Genomic DNA, 17,527 nt, shown 5'->3' on the forward strand with positions numbered 1-17,527 from the left:
AAGATTAGTGGTACCAATATAAGAAATGGTTGGAAGTCACTGTTATAACTCACACAGTTTCAAATTTTAAAATGTTGCCGTCCATAGGCACTTACCCGGGGCCGCCTCCTGCAGCGCCGCCTTTCTCCTCCTGCTGTCGTAGCATCAAATGACACCACAACGTGATGCCTTGTCTCCATGACAACGTGACGCTATGCGACGTCACGCTGTCATGGCAACGCGTTACCATGTGACGCCATCATGCTACAGAAGGGAAGAACGGTGCGAAGGAGAAGGTAAAGCCGCATACATGGTGTGAGAGTGTGCCCTACCGTGCGCGTGAAGTGACACGCGCCTTTACCTGCAGCGATCTGTGGCCTGGGTAGACGCGACTGGGGGCGTGGCCGTGACATCACGGAGCTGGTTCACACTCATTGGGCGAACCGCTCACATGACACAGCCGTCGTGCGAGAAAACACATGTATTTGTTTCCGCGAGCACCAGTGCTTCTGGTCGCGTGTGCAACCGCGCTCTCTAAAGACAGCCTCATAGAGGCACATCATTTTGTGCGATAACCATGAACTTGGCCTAAGAAACCTTTACAGAGGTCCCATGCTCTCCCCTGGCAATCTGTAAGGAAGAGAGCGGCGCCTCTGTATGCCACCTCAAAATTTTGACGCCCTCGGCCTAATGTGAAATCCGACACTGAACCCACAGTATTAACTAACTTACATTAGGATCTCACAGCCTTGGAACTTTGTGATGGGCCTTCCCAATGGGCTAAGGGTTTTATGGGTTGGCAGTGATGGTAAGAAGTTGTATATGTTTAAGAAGTCGACATCCCTAGTAATGCTTTAATGAGTCTCTCTTCTTTGAGAATGAGCTTTAGAGAGTTCGTCACTTACAGTTAAAAGTATCACTGTTTTACTTGCTATGTGGGACCCTGAACATTCACTGCTGCTCTACATATTCTACAGTATATAGTATTTTCTTCTTTCTCATTCCCTATTATAGAATCTTGATAGACAATGTACAAGACACAATGGACAGCAAAACCAGGGGCAGGAGAGGAAGAAGCAAAAGGCCACTGGCTGAGTATGACTACACTAAATATCATTCAATGGAAGAGGTAAAAATGTATCCAATGTATGTTTTAGGGATCTTGACCAGATTGCAATGTACGAGGGCCTGAGAGTGAGTCATTAAATGCATTGGAAAAAAGGAAAAATTGGTTAACAAATAAATAAATGAGTGCCAGGGAGTGAGTGGGCCCATGAGTGTGATTTAATGAATGGCTAGATGCATATGAATGAGTGAATTAATTAAAGGAATAGATGTATTGGGATGAAATATTTGAGTGAATAAATGGATGGATGCCCTGTAGTAAGTGGGTGAATAAATGGATGGATATACAGAAGCGAGTGATTGAATGCATGCCTTAGAGTAGGTGAGGGATTGGATGGGTGCATTAGAGTGAACGAATAGATGGATGAGTGCTGGAAGTGAGTACATAAATGGAGAGATACTGGGGGTAAGTGAATAAACAGATAAGCTGATTGCTTGGAATGGAGTGAAAGAATTAAAAAAATAAATTTTTGAAAACTGAAAGTAACAGCATCTGCTGAATCCAACATTCTTCTTTTCTTGCCAGTTTCTCCTTTCTTTTGTTTGCAGATTTGTTTCCTCTGTTCTTTCCTTCCTGTGAGTAGTTGTGTTACTCACTGAGATTCTAACCTATCCTATCACTCCGTCTTGGAATAAATGCAGACACCATCTCTGTTGGGGCAAGAGATTGCATGCACAAACAATAAAGGAATGCTCTTATTGGCTCTGAGAACTCTGTAGATTTATGATGTTAAGACGCACCATTCCTGTTACAGATTTATCACTGGATCAATCAAATGTCGGAAAGCAATAGTCAATTGGTAACACAACATTTTCTGGGCGCAACATACGAGTTGAGACCCATGCACTATCTGAAGGTAAATGGTGTTCAGCTAGGGTATAAAACAATATAGCCATTTCAGCATTACAGAAAGCCCTGATTTTATAACATGTTATCACTGTCTGTGTTGTTCCTACAGATCAGCCAACCATCACATAATCCTAAAAAGATCGTTTGGATGGATTGTGGAATACATGCAAGGGAATGGATTACTCCAGCCTTCTGTCAATGGTTTGTCAAAGAGGTGAGGATTCCATACTATTTAAACAATGTACACACGTACATTTATTGTCCCAAGCGACTTTTATTGGATCAAACAAGTCCGCATCATCTCCTCACACATATCTGCCACATTAGCCGTAAATGGGATTACTCTTTTAAATATCAGGACCTTTTACACATATCAGTTTTCATGATCGATTTCGATGGGATCACGTCTTTAAGGTCAGAATCACTTACTCTTATCCGCTACTGACATTATTTGGATCACCATCTTTATGTTACTGGGACTGCAAAGGGAGCATCGGGAGCTGCTAGTTTCAAATCTGCAATTTCATCTCTGTTTTCTTCCCATCAGATTGTACAAAACCATCAAACTAATCCTCAGATCTCAAAGATTCTCCAAAACATAGACTTGTACGTCTTGCCAGTTTTTAATATTGATGGCTATGTCTACACCTGGACAACAGTGAGTCAATGGGGATACAATCAAATAAAAGGTGTGTGTATAATGGTACTACGATTACTGTAAGAAATGGTCACCACTCCTGTTTTTATTTATAATCCGGAAGCATCACAACTTTTTTTTTTTTTTTTTTTTTTTAACAAACCTACAGTACAGTTCCAATTTATTTTTAAAGAAATAAGGGATTTATTTAAAATACATATTTGTTTCCCTTTCTGCATTTTCTAATGCAGATATATTTCTAAAAAAAATATGGTCGAATGAGCCATTATTAAACAACCTTAGAATTTCTCAGGAGTGGAAATGAATGCGATTCAGCTCCTGAGACCCCCCTACTTCATACCTATTTTTAAAAAGAAGCAACAAAATTGGAATACTTTAAGGTAATACACTTGAATGGGGGTTAAGGCTTTAACGTAATACACTTGAATGGGGGTTAAGGTGTGCTGATGTTTGACAATGTTAAGACACTAAGGACCAGGTGCACTTAACATAGGTCCTCTCATCCACTTTCACAACTGAAACAGAAAACCTTCTATCCTTAGTCCTCAATACTCTGAATCTCTCACTTAACCCTACACCAGTATCTGGGCATTAACCCATAATCCACAACTACTGGAGCAATACTTTGAATTCACTTCCATTATTAAAAACATCTCCCCATTTTCTCTAACTCTTTCTTTAGGATCGTCTTTGGAGAAAATCCCGCTCCCAGCATGAGAACGGCACTTGCTTTGGGGTGGACCTTAATCGCAACTTCAATGCAAAGTGGGGCAGTAAGTGGTACTTTTTAGGGCACCAAAGAGGACTAGTTAGGAGGGACACTTGAAATGGGAAGATCATTATTCTGGTAATCATTGGTATTCTAAGTGGAGGCTTTTATTTAACTGTATTTGATACTTTTACAGCCCTGAAGAATTTAGAGTAATGACAATGGCCATAAATATGCAAGGACTTGGGTTACTATAAGGGAGCCCTTCTATACCATGTCATATTAAATCCATATAATAAAAAAAGATACTTTGAAAAGGCGAAAAGCGTTATTATTTATATATTGTCCATAATTCAGTAGATATTAACTAAGATGGACACTGAGGACGCAGCATAGTATAACTTACCAATTCTAGTGTAGCCTGTTGTTTTTAGAAGTAATGAGCTTGGTTGGAGAAGATTCTTTTAATGCTGAGAAGACAACATGGCAAATTGTCAATTTATATGTAGCCCTGTTTCTCCCACCCCAAGTGAGATCTGAGGGTGGGCTGTAAATAGCTACTGTGCTGCCCTTTACCTGTTGGCTCGCAGGAGCCTAAGCCTCTGCCGCTGGGAGTCTGGGGTGAATTACTCTCACCACTTACTATATGGTGCTGCGCTTCCACCTGTGAGGGATCCCAGCAGAGTGGAAGCAGCCCCTCACAGGATACTCTTAGGCCTTGGCCATGCTTGGCGCTTGCTGGCGGAAGCGTGCTGACGCGCGCTCCCGCTCAGCACTGAGCCCCTACAGCCGCAATTAGAGCGGCTTTAGTAGGGGCTCACCTGCGCTTCCACGCGCTTGCGGAAGCGCAGGTCTTAGGGGGAATTTAAAATTCCCCCGCTTGCCGGCCAGACAGGCCGGTCACGTGAGCGGTTCGCCCAATGAGGGCGAACCAGCTCCGTGACGTCACTGGCCCGCCCCCGGCCAGTGACGAGTCCGCCCCCGGCCCGCCCCCTGACGCTCTGTCCCCCTTCTGCCCCGATCCATGTCTCCTGTGTGTGTGTGTGTGTGTGTGTGTGTGTGTATGCATGTGTGTGTGTATGCATGTGTGTGTGTATGCATGTGTGTGTGTGTGTGTTTATGCATGTGTGTGTGTGTGTGTGTGTGTGTGTGTATGCATGTGTATGTGTATGCATGCATGTGCGTGCGTGCGCGTGTGTGCGTGCGTGAATATATTTATCAAAGTTGCACAATGTTAATAAATAATTTATTCTCACATGTCTTTTTTTTTAATTTTTAAAATATATATAATATACACACACACACACACACACACACACACACACACACACACACACACACACACACACACACACACACACACACACACACACACACACACACACACACACACACACACACACACACACACACACACACACACACACACACACACGTTCCCCAGTGACACACAAACACACAGACCACTTCAAAGTGACACACACACACTGACAGCTACCAAGTGACACACACACACAGTGATACCCGCCTCCCAAGCGCTTGCTGTCTCCTGTCAGGACAGCAAAAAGCTCCTGGTAGAGCGAGCGGCAGCACCTAAGCGCTTACTATGTCCCAGGCCTTACAATGAACACATACACATTAGTAAAAATAGAAAGGGCTTTACTGGTAGCATAACTATGTGTAACACATCACATAACACTCTATATGGATCACTAATAATACAACTATCCTCCAGACCTTGCAGGGCCGCAAAGTCGCAGGACCTTGTTCCCAATACTGTGTAACTCACACAGAGTCCCCAAGAGTCCCACAATACCCCAAGGGTGTGACTGTAGCTAAAGGTGGTGCACTTGATGACTTTACCTGCACCCGGGTACAGCAGAACGACAGAAGAGGACCCATCTGTGTCCAGCACCGAAGTTTCCGCAATGGCGTCCTCCTTCCAACAGAATGATCTCACCGTACAGATAGTCCCTTTATCTGTAGTGAGACAGGTCTGGTCCCAGACCTCACTTGCCAGGCCACGTCGCACGCAGCTGTGTCCCTGACTATACTGGAATGCTAAGGAGATCCGTTCCCTATCTAGGGCATGTTCCTGTAAGCAGCCACAAACTATACAATGACTTGCGGCCTATCTGGTGCCTACGGGGGTCTCTGGCCTAGTGCAGGGGCCACTTGCTCCCTGCACCTACACACCCTCCCCTGTCTATCTCCGAGCTCCTACTGACACTTGTGCTCCACTGTCAGCTTCCTGACTCCAGCACGCAACAATGTATCCCCTTTGCAGCAGGAGAATCTGTAAGCCTTATTGGCTGTAATGCAGCAGGTGATAGGTGTGAAAGGGCAGTCCCCAGAGGCTTCTGGGTAATGTAGTCCCTGGTAGAGCCCTTTACTATTGAGGCAGTGTGCATTACCTGTCCTGCGCAACGTTGTAATGGCCGCCGCTAGCTCTTTCTGCTCCTGCTCCCTTGTAATGGCCTCCGCTACCCTTGCCAACCTCTGCGCATGGCCCTTGGCAGGCGCGAACTCACGCGCCAACATCAACATGGCGGTGTCCCGTTGCAGACGCCGCCGGGAGCCCCCAGCGACGCGCTCGCTCCCACAGCAAATAATGTAAGGGGGAAAGGAACCAGTAGACAGGGGGGCCGGAGGGACCCTGGCTACATATAGTTAACAAAAAACATTTTTTAAATGCTGTGCTTTCTTACACACACTATCTCCACAGTGTACCCACTGCAGGGCCGCCGATGGGGGGATAGCTAGTAATGGTGTCCTGGGCACGGTGAGTCAGGGAGCCCAGGCCCTGCCGCCGGTCACATGTCACTGTCGGCGGCCGTGTCAGAAAAAAAAAACCCGTTGAAATGCCTTAGGCCTCGTTCAGGGTGCTGGCTTCGGAGGGAGGGCGTGCTGCCATGCGTGCTGCCGTGAGAAACAAAGTATTCAATTTGAATACTGGTTGTCAGGGTAGCAACTGCCCTGTCTCCGAAGCCAGGAGTTGAAGCTGGCTACAGTTTCAAGAAACGAAAATTTAGTTTTTTGGAGCTGCAGCAGCGTCACAGGGACCAAGGCAGCCAATGAAATCATTCTTGAGAATGATTTCATGACTGCAACCTCGATACTTTACCTGCCGTGTGTAACCCCGCCCCCTCCTCAACGCTGAAAAGTCTGCTGGGGGATAAACACAGATCGCCCAGCAAACTGCTGCACTGCTGCCCTCCCGCCCTCCCTCCAACTCCTGCAGCTGGCACCCTGAACGAGGCCTTAGGAGAGGAGAGCCAATCAGGGCCTTCCTCATGGGCAGGGACGCAGCTAATATAAGCAACTGCACAGCGCGGGAGAAATGTGTTGAATGTTCCCGACTGTGCTGCTGCTTATTCAAACTACACACGCACATAAATACTTACCTGTACTGTCTGTATCACCCTGTACTGTTGTGTGTGTAATACCCTGTGTTTGTCTCTGTAGTGTCCTGTGTCCCTGCGTGTTGTGTCACTGTGAGTGATCTCTCCTTTGTCCCTCCCCTCCCCGGCCCTACCGGCATCTCCTAACCCCCTCCCCCCTGGGCCCTACCGGCATCTTCTAACCCCCTCCCCCTCTGAGCCCTACCGGCATCTTCTAACCCCCTCCCCCTCTGAGCCCTACCGGCATCCTCGGACCTCTGGGCCTACCGCCATCCTCTCATCCTCCCCCCCACCCCGGCCCTACAGACACCCTCTGACCCACCCCCCACCGGCCCTACCGGCATCCTCTGCCACCCCCCGGCCCTACCGGAAACACACCCGCAGCCCCCACCCTGGACCCTGTCGGCATTTGAAGCCCCCCCTGCCGGACCCTACAGGCATCCGCAGCCCCTCCCCCATTCCACCGCCCGGTCCTACCTTCCCGACACTGAGTCCTCTGCGGGCCGTCTGCTGCAGGCTCCTCTGCTACCGCCCTGTATTGGGGTGCTGCAGGCCCCCCCACGTGTCTTCGTAAGTCTGTTTTTATTTAATATGTATTGGGGGGTGTTTTAAAAAAATATGTATTGGGGTAGGTGTATTTTTTATGCGTATTGGGGGGGTGGGGGTCTTTTTAAAATGTATTGGGGCGGTGGAAGTCTTTTTTTAAATGTATTGGGGCGGCAGGGGTCTTTTTAATATGTATTGGGGCGGCTGGGGACTTTTTAATATGCATTGGGGCGGCTGGGGACTTTTTAATATGCATTGGGGCGGCTGGGGACTTTTTAATATGTATTGGGGGGTACTTTTTTAATATGTATTGGGGGGTGCTTTTCTAATATGTATTGGCGAGGGCCTTTTTAATATGTATTGTATTTGCGGGGGCGGCGTATTTTTATTATGTATTGCGGGGTGGGGTTATATGTATTTAGGGGGTGGGGGGTTTTGGTATGTATTTTGTGGGGGGGATTGAGTGAGAGTGGGGTAATTGATGGAAGGTGGGGGCGAGTGAGAGGAGAGAGGGAGTGAGTGAGGAAAAGAGGAAGTAAGAAGCAGGGGAGAGAAATACATGCGAGGGGGAGAGTGAGTGACACGGAGGGGACAGAAATACATGAGTAGAGGGTGCGAAATAGAGGGGGCTTGTGAGGTGTGAAATGGGGGGGGGGGTTCGCAATACCGCCGGGGGACGGGGGGGACGGACGCAAATCTATTCCAGGGCCTCGGGAAATCTGTCTGCGGCCTGCCCACACATATTTATGTATCGCCATATTTCCAGCAGGTAAATGTGTGATTTACCATAGAAAATTGTAATGCATATACAATATATATATATATATATATATATATATATATATATATATATATATATATATATATATATCTACAAAAACACAGAAAAAACAGGCGCACTCATAGCGTAAAATTGTATAACAATAAATTTATGGAATAAGGGATTAAAAATACACACTCACAAACAAAGCTGAATAAAAAGCATTTTTGAGTACAACTCAGCCCGTTCAGACGCAGGAACCCAATGAGAAGGACTTCGGTGTGATGTCCGCGGTGTGTCCTGCTGCAATAGCCCCTCTGTGTCCTGGCAGGGACCGAAAACCACGAGGGACGCCGCCTTCCCCTTGCTCCGGCATTACACAGAGAATGCACTGAACCAAATCTCTCGTGAGCTCGATGACGTCAGTGAGGTTTCAGCCGGAGAAAGTTCACAGTGTAAACAGGGACTTAAAAGTCTGGATGGCTGGTAAAAATGCTAGCAGCGCAGCAAAAATATGATGTAGCAGATGAGTGTCAGTATAAAATATACAGACTGGACAGTAGGCTCCACAGCACTCTCTACGCGTTTCGTCTCGAATGAGACTTCATCAGACATCTCCTGATGAAGTCTCGTTCGAGACGAAACGCGTAGAGAGTGCTGTGGAGCCTACTGTCCAGTCTGTATATTTTATACTGACACTCATCTGCTACATCATATTTTTGCTGCGCTGCTAGCATTTTTACCAGCCATCCAGATTTTTAAGTTCCTGTTTACACTGTGAACTTTCTCCGGCTGAAACCTCACTGACGTCATCGAGCTCATGCGAGATTTGGTTCAGTGCATTCTCTGTGTAACGCCGGAGCAAGGGGAAGGCGGCGTCCCTCGTGGTTTTCGGTCCCTGTCAGGACACAGAGGGGCTATTGCAGCAGGACACACCGCGGACATCACACCGAAGTCCTTCTCATTGGTTTCCTGCGTCTGAACGGGCTGAGTTGTACTTTGTACTCAAAAATGCTTTTTATTCAGCTTTGTTTGTGAGTGTGTATTTTTAATCCCTTATTCCATAAATTTATTGTTATACAATTTTACGCTATGAATGCGCCTGTTTTTTCTGTGTTTTTGTAGATATCTTCAAGGAAGTGGTGTTCCCTTCATTCGGGCTGCAGAGACTCTTTTGGATAGCAATTGGAAAATTTTGGGATTTGTATATATTTTTTATATATATATTTTTCTGGACATTTTCTTTTTTGGTGTATTTTATATGCATTTTATTGTTTTATTACATTAGTTTTTTATCATTTTATTTTTATTCATTCCACTGTGCATAGCATAGGTTTTTATTTTTATAGAGGTTATATATAGTGTTAAGTTGGCGCCAATTTTTTCTTTTGTTGTGTTATATATATATATATATATATATATATATATATATATATATATATATATATACACATGTAGTGCTGTGATTGACCTTGCAAAGAGGGTTTTCGCTTCAGCGTCATAAGAAAGGGACTGTGGATTTGCAAAAGTGGTCTTCTCATTCAATGCTATGTACAAGACCTCAAACCCTGGGTTGTATTTCTAATATATTTCTAATAAGTGAATCTTTGCTTGAACTGGAAGCAGGACATTTTAAGACCAATACACTAAGGGCTGTACTTTTATATTTTCAGCTGCTAGCTCCTCCATGAACTGCAGTTCCAGTTTCTTCTGTGGGAATTCACCTGTATCCGAACCGGAGACCAGGGCAGTGGTTCATTTTGTGGAAAGCAGAAAGTCGGACATTGTGTGCTTCCTAACGATACACTCGTACAGTCAGTGCATCCTTACTGCATACGGCTACACTGCAGAACTAGCAAGGAATTACAATGAAAGGGTAACCCGATATTATGAACTTGTAATGTTTACTGTATGTAGGTTATGTATATAGTTGTATATATTTATCCAACTCCAGTCCTCAAGTCCCCCCCCCCCCCCACCACCCAACAGGTCAGGTTTTCAGGATATCCCAGCTTCAGCACAGGTGGATCAATCGAGTGCCACCTGTGCTGAAGCAGGGGCTGATTGAGCCACCTATGCTGAAGCTAGGATATCCTGCAACCCTGACCTGTTGGGGGGCTTGAGGACTGGAGTTGAGCACCCCTGCAATAAGGTATGATACTAATAAATTCCCTCCCTAAAAAAGTTTATCATTATTTATTATTGTTGTGTATCTGCAAAGCGACATTATTATCTGTCAGATTCGTTTCCAATGATAGTGATGCCATACATTCTGGCAGTTATTGAACATTTCCTCCTCTGGCTCAAATACAATCACTTGAAATATTGTAGCAAAATTGTCAAAAAAAAAAGGGATTAATTGTTGTCATCATTTGTTCTTAAAATCTACTGCTCTTGTTTTCATCAAAATCACCCAAACTGCCAAATGACACCCGGATCCTGGTTCGGAAGTTAGAAGAGTCAGAAAAACAGGCAGATACCTAACTGTGTAATCACGATGATCCCTGCAACCACATCATTGCCACTGCATCCCTGGCTTGGCTTTTGGCTGAGTTATACAGTAAAGCAGTTTTTAGGAAATACCAATCACAGCCTCCCTACAAACGATGTATCATTAATACTTTTCCAAAGCAGGCGAGATGAGGAAAGTAAAGGCACAATGTAAGCACACAAGCAGACAAAGAATAGTGACCATGCCATCATTAACAGGGTCAGTATTTATTACTTTCATCCCATAGTCATGTTTATTTTCCACAGCTGAAAGTTGCACAGATGGCAGCGTCAGCAATGAAGATAAAGCATGGCTCAGACTACAGGGTGGGGCCCTTCTCCAAACTCCTATGTAAGTGCAAAATGTCTTCAGCATGGCATTAAATTGGGGTTGGAAGCTGATCCTGAAGATAATATAGAGGTTTTGTGGGGGACATACAGCTCAACCCCCTTATAACGCTGTGCTTGGGGCCCAAAGAATCACATCGCGCTATAAGCGGATCGCGTTAGAAATAATGTACAATTGTATGCATTGTACAATAAAGTATTTAAGATACCAATAATCGTGTTGTAAAGTATTCATAAATACGAAAATTGGGAGCCACGCTTGCATCTCGTTAACGGATCGCATTATAATGGGGTTGAGCTGTATTTCTGTAATTACTTTCTTTCATGTGTATGGGAAGCTACGTGAATTCCAGGTCAGTCTCATTAGTGTGGACCAGGAGAAACTCATTGAGACATTTATTTATAAGATGTTTTACCAGGAAGTAATACATTGAGAGTTACCTCTCGTTTTCAAGCATGGCACAGAGTTATGATGACAAATACATGGTTACAAATACATGGTTACATTAAATGAACATGATTATACATTATATAGATGACATTGCATTCCCAGTAAAGATAATATATATTATAGGCGTATGTAACGTAACAGTTACACACCAGATTAAAATGTGAGGCGCCTTTAGTTTTGAAAGAACTTAGACTGGTGCTGGCTGTGAGAGTCTCCCGTAGATTGTTCCAGTTGTGAGGTGCACGGTAAGAGAAAGGGGAGCGGTCTTATACTTTGTTGAACCTTGGGACCATGAACAGTCTTTTGGAGTCAGATCTCAGATTAGTGCTGCATGTGGTAAGGGTGAGGAGCTTGTTCAGATAGGCGGGTAGCTTGCCCAGAAAGTATTTGAAGGCAAGACAGTAAAGATTAACTTTGCATTTCGCAGTGATGTGTGTTGTAATTGCATTGGAGGACAAAGCGGCATATTGAGTTGTAGAGGATATCAAGTTTGCTAAGGTGAGTTTGGGGTGCGGTGCCATATACTATGTCCCCATAGTCTATAATTGGCATCAGCATAGGCTGTGCGATACGCTTTCTGACCAGCAGACTTAGGGAGGATTTGTTCCTATAAAGTACACCCAGTTTGGCATAGGTTTTGGATGTCAGGTTATCAATGTACAACCCAAATGTTAAATGGGAGTTAAACCATATGCGCAAATATTTGAAACTAGTAACAGGGGCTAGGATAGTGTTAGAGTTTGTTTTGATCTGGAGCTCATTTGTTGGAAGCTTTAGACATTTAGCCTTGGTCCCAAATACCATTGTTACATTCTTGTCAGTGTTTAAAAACAGTTTGTTTTGGGAAATCCAATTTTCAAGTCTCAAAAAGTCTGATTGAAGTAAGTGTTCAAGGTCGGAAAGGTAAGGGCTGTGTGAATATAAGATTGTGTCATCCGCATACATGTGTATTGAAGCTCATTTACAAGCTGTAGGAAGATCATTGATGAACACTGAGAACAGTAGGGGCCCCAGTACAGAGTATTGCGACACCGCAGGTGATATCCAAGGGGTTGGAGTTAGTGACCGAGATAGACACATGTTGGGATCTACCTGATAGGTAGGAATGAAACCGTTTTAAAGCATGCTTCCCTATTCCAGAGTACTGGAGTTTGTTTAGTAAGATAGCATGATCAACAGTATCAAAAGCCTTTGCAAAATCTAGGAAAATTGCACCAGTATGTTGTCCCAGTTCCATTCCACACTGGATCTCATTGCAAACCTTTAGGAGGGTAGTTTCTGTGGAGTGTTTGGGGCGAAAGCCAGATTGGAATTGGCTAGGGAAATTTGTGTTGGTATATTGGTATATGACTGCTTGGCTTTCTTCCAATGGCCATATTGCTTTTTTTCTTGTTTGTTTTATATCTGAGGGAAAGATTGCTACTATGTCAGGGACTATGGGGTTCTCCTTGTTCAGGTAATATAAAAAATGAGGAGATTGTTGCTTTAACTTGCAATTGAAGCTGTCACTTCTTATACAGATGAAGCATCTGGAACTTCCCAAGACTGGGCTCATGATCTTGGAATAGATTTTTCCTTCTCCTTGGAATTGAGAGACAATGGTACCTACAAGTTTACACTGCCAGAGGACCAGATCCGGCCGACCTGTGAGGAGACCATGGCTGGGGCGATGAAGATTATAGAGTACGTCAATGACAAATACTTCCCAAATAAGGCACCTACAACCTCTGTCATTCCCTGGCTGAGTGTCCTCCTCTCCTATGTGGTTTTAGGAATGGTATAATCAGCCATCTCCATGACCTTAGAGCCTGCAATGCTGCTCCCCCGTTCCCTCCCCCCGAAACACTTGCATTTTGGCATTATCATTAATTAAAAAAGGGTGAACAGTGTTTCTGGACAAAAACAAAGCAATATATTAACAGATAACACAGCCGAACTTTGACCAGTCTATTTGCATTGATAAGTAATGAATGATTTGCAAATGCTGTGAGTTGAATGGTATCTCCTGCTTGACCGCTACAGTCTTTGTTTTTTTATCCTCTCTGCTCTTGGCCGGGCAGGGAAAGACGCGCACTCAACTAACAAGTAGCGGTGGGAGAAAAAGTAACGCCTATAGGGGTGGGTGTTATGGTATTATGAGATGACCAGGCAGTGTCCTAACTATTATTGTAATCATTTAGTTTAGTAAGGTGCTATCTATCGGAAAAGGTAACTATTACACTCAAGTTGAAATCTATTACATTTTTAGGACTGATTTAATTACAGTAATTTTAAGTTATGGCATTTCATGTCAAGGATAATTATGGACCCCGGCAAACCTTTTTGGGACAATGGGACAAGTCAATGAAATAAGGGACAATACCGTACATACGGGACATCTGGCAACCCTAGGCTTGGGGAGTGGAGCAGACTGAGCTGGGTGGCTACACTCGCTGAAAAATAGAGCCCTTAGGCATGGGCGTCCGCAGGAGGGAGCAAGGGGGGGCGCTTGCCCCCCCCTGGATCAAGGGCCGCCAACAGGGAGGGCACAGGGGGGGACAAAGGGTACTGCGTCCCGGGCCCCGTGGGTCAGGCCGTGCCCCGTGGGTCAGGCCGGGCCCCCGCGCAGCCAGGCACCAGTTAATTAAATAAATTTAAAAAAAAAAAGTTTAAAAAAATGGCGCCGATTCCCCGCTGTCCCGGCACGCATGCGCAGGGCAAGCAGGGCCCGCTTCCCCCGCTCCCAAAGTGGGACGGAGGGGGAAGTACAAGCCAAGCTCCTCTGCGGCCTGCTCCCCCTCCCGCTCCCAACGTGGGATGGAGGGGGAAGTACCAACTCCTCTGCGGCCCGCTCCCAACGTGGGACGGAGGGGGAAGTACCAGCTCCTCCTGCGGCCCACTTCCCCCCATTGGCCAGCTTCCCGCGCACCCACCTCCCATGCGCCCCCTGACCCATCTCCCGTGGCCTTGCCCCCCTCCGAGCCCACCTCCCGTGCCCCCCCCCGAGCCCTCCTCCCGTGCCCCCTCCCCAATCCCACCTCCCTTCCCTGGCAGCTGCCGCGGGGATATCGGGGGCAGAAGAGGATATCGGGGGCAGGAGGGAGAAGCGTCCAGCGACAAGCTGCACCCACCCGGTCAAGGTAAGTCACCCCTCCCAGTCACTGTCACCCACTGTCACCCACTGTCACTGTTACCCACTGTCACCGTTACCCACTGTCACCATTACCCACTGTCACCGTCACCCACTGTCACCCACCCAGTCACTGACTGTCACCCACCCAGTCACTGACTGTCACTCACCAAGTCACTGTCACCCACCCAGTCACTGTCAAGTCACTGTCCCACCCAGTCACTGTCACTCACTCAGTCACCCACCCACTGTCTCCCACCCACCCAGTAACTGTCTCCCACCCACCCAGTCATTGTCTCCCACCCACCCAGTCACTGTCACCCACCCAGTCACTGTCACCCACCCAGTCACTGTCACCCAGTCACTCTCTCCTACCGTCATTCACCCACCCACCATCATTCACCCACCCACATTCAACATTCACCCACCCACCCACTGTCATTCACCCACTGTCATTCACCCACTGTCATTCACCCATCCACCCACTCACTGTCATTTGCCCACCCACCCACCATCATTCATCCACCCACCTACCGTCATTATCCCACCAACCCACCGTCATTCACCCACTCACCCACTGTCATTCTACTGTCATTCAGCCACTCACCCACCCACCCAGGCAGGCAGACACATGTCTTTTGTTGAAAATATAAAAATAAACAGGTTGCATTGTAATGTTTTATTCTGTATCACAATAAGAAAACAGTTAAGTAAAAGTTGCGCGCTAAAAGATATTTTTTCTTTTTTTTCAAAATTTTCTCGGGGGGGAGAACCCCCCTTATGCGGGTCGGACTTGCTCGCCACAGTGCACTCACCACCACTTTTACGCCGGGCACTGGCCGTTAAAATTATGCCCCCCCTGAAAAAAATTCTGCGGACGCCCATGCCCTTAGGGCTAGTCTGTGCAAGGTATAGGAGATACATACCATTAATTATTCATCCAAAATAATGAAATGATTACCAGCACCAAAAAAAAACAAAAGAAAGGAGCAAGAATCATATAAAATAAAAAATTACTTTATTAGTACTCATGAATCACACTCAGACCCGAGGTTTCAGTTCCCAGAGGGAACTCCATGAGGCCTATCCCAATGGTACTGTTGCACCATTAAATACACAAAACATTGGCGCCAAAGGCGGCTGCGGGAGGTGTGACGGGATGCCGTTGCTAAGCAACTGGAACACCCAACAACTGGGAAGTTAAAAAAAAACAAAAAAACACTGGGCAAGTACCAACCCTGCTGCGGGTGAGAGCGAGTGGCATATGCTGATAAAAGATAATATATTTCTGAAAATAAAGTATTAAACAAAGGTTTTTTTTTTTTAATCTATGACAGAAAAAGGTGGCGTTCCCTCAAAGGTTGAAAATGCAGAGTTTCGGTCCAGAACATAATATTTTCATTTCCCTATTTTAGTACTACGCAATTGAACTTTTATCCATTTTTATTAATATTTCATTTAAAATGCATCCCTATTTATCTGGGTTTCTGGACATTAGAGTAATAGTGCTGACAGACGAATCTGCTGCTGAGAAATCGCCAACACGCTGCACGACATCCATCCCGCGAGCAGGCAGTGAGAGCACACACACACACGCCGGCTGGCGTGTGCAGCGCCTCCTCTGCAGATCCGTTCCGGTGCAGTAGCTGTTTGAGCAGCTGAGAGGGGATACTCTCAAAATTATCCACTGCTCGTTACCATCCTCCGTCCGGTGAGTGGGCATTTCACCCGGTGTCGCAGTGAGGTGGTCCTCACCATTAACCATTTGGTCATTTTTATCAGTCTGTGTATTTTTATTATTTTTCTTATGTCCATTGTCATAGTAATTGATTATATGTTTTATTAAATGTTTTTTGATAATTTTCACCTTGATCTCAGCTGTTAGTTTTTAATATTGAGTGTTGTTTGTCCCATATACCCACAGTATCACGCTATGTTTTGTATTTTTGTCTTCTTCTTTTTTAAGCACAACTCATCTATCCTGAGCCTCACCTTGGCCCTGCATTTGGTGTGATATATCCTTTATCATATTGGCGCCTATAATACATCTGTTTCACTTTGTATTTCATTCTGACCAGGGGGTCAGTTTTAGTATGTAGGCAGCCCCTGCAAAGAGTCCAATTTACTTTGCAAGGTTTTACCTTGTATTTACATAGGGTGTTACTACCATCTAGTTAGCGCTCACCTGCTCTGTGTTTCCAATAGTGCAATACCTATGGCAGATAAGGTGTTAACAGAGAGCGCTTTATGGTTTAACCAGATAGACTCCAATTAACTAAATGATGTTTAACATTTCCTTCCACCGTCCTGCTCACTGCGGGCCCGTTGCAAGATAGTTAATAAACACACAGATACCCAACAAGCTCTGAGATACCCCAAAGATTACCACATAATACAGTGTATATATATATATATATATGCATATAAGTGTCAAAAGGAGTGCTAGTGGGCGTGGCTGAATGTATACAACAAAAGACAAACAAAGATGCCCAAAGCTACTTCTAATGTGACAAAAATACACAGTGCATTACCTATATATTCTCTTGTAAGGGGATAATTTAGTTTAACCCTTTGGCCAAAGCGTCTTAAGCCTGCTAGCCAACTTCAAGGCATGACTGTTAGCAGGTCCTAACACTCCCTGAGTTAAAATTCTTATTTACCTGTATAATTACAGGAAGAATGATCAGCATTGGTTCTGTTGTAACCTGGCAAAATGAAACTGACCTGCCAACTTGGAAAGTGGGGAGGGGCGAGCTTAATCCCTGGAGGAGGAAGGGCCAATAACCTCCCAAAAACAGCTACACATAGTTAATAAGCACACAGATTCCCAACAAGCTCTGAGAAACCCCTACCATTACCACATACTATATATATATATATATGCAGTGGTTGACAAATCACCCAAAAATCTACTCGCCGAACCAAAAAATCTACTCGCCACCGTGTCCCGCCCCCAATCCCACCCTAATTGGTGTCAGCCATGAGGAGGTCGCCACGGGGTCAAAGTAAAGGAAAAACCTTACACGCTGGGATAACACACTGTATAGATGCCAAGGTAAATACAAGGACATCTTTGTGCTAAGGGAACATTTTCATATGCT

General features: G+C 45.4%; 1 protein-coding gene across 2 annotated transcripts in view; it reads left to right on the forward strand.

Moving 5' to 3' along the window:
- CPO (carboxypeptidase O) overlaps positions 1 to 16,850 on the forward strand; it is a 34,091-nt gene extending 17,241 nt beyond the window's left edge. The window contains exons 5-13 of one of the 2 annotated variants that reach the window (XR_012802651.1): positions 994 to 1,108; positions 1,860 to 1,961; positions 2,064 to 2,168; positions 2,502 to 2,612; positions 3,295 to 3,385; positions 9,702 to 9,904; positions 10,786 to 10,870; positions 12,838 to 13,769; positions 15,320 to 15,887. Coding sequence is in view for 1 of the 2 variants with exons in the window: in XM_075608524.1 (XP_075464639.1) it covers positions 994 to 1,108; positions 1,860 to 1,961; positions 2,064 to 2,168; positions 2,502 to 2,612; positions 3,295 to 3,385; positions 9,702 to 9,904; positions 10,786 to 10,870; positions 12,838 to 13,000; positions 15,925 to 16,072 (1,123 nt within the window). In the remaining variant the exon portion in view is untranslated. Of the gene's footprint in view, positions 1 to 993; positions 1,109 to 1,859; positions 1,962 to 2,063; positions 2,169 to 2,501; positions 2,613 to 3,294; positions 3,386 to 9,701; positions 9,905 to 10,785; positions 10,871 to 12,837; positions 13,770 to 15,319; positions 15,888 to 15,924 lie in introns of those variants that run through there. The other variant, XM_075608524.1, reaches the window with a different exon arrangement.
- The last annotated feature ends 677 nt before the right edge of the window (positions 16,851 to 17,527 follow it).

Source organism: Ascaphus truei, chromosome 7, assembly GCF_040206685.1.
Source record: "Ascaphus truei isolate aAscTru1 chromosome 7, aAscTru1.hap1, whole genome shotgun sequence".
In the NCBI taxonomy this organism is placed as follows: Eukaryota; Metazoa; Chordata; class Amphibia; order Anura; family Ascaphidae; genus Ascaphus; species Ascaphus truei.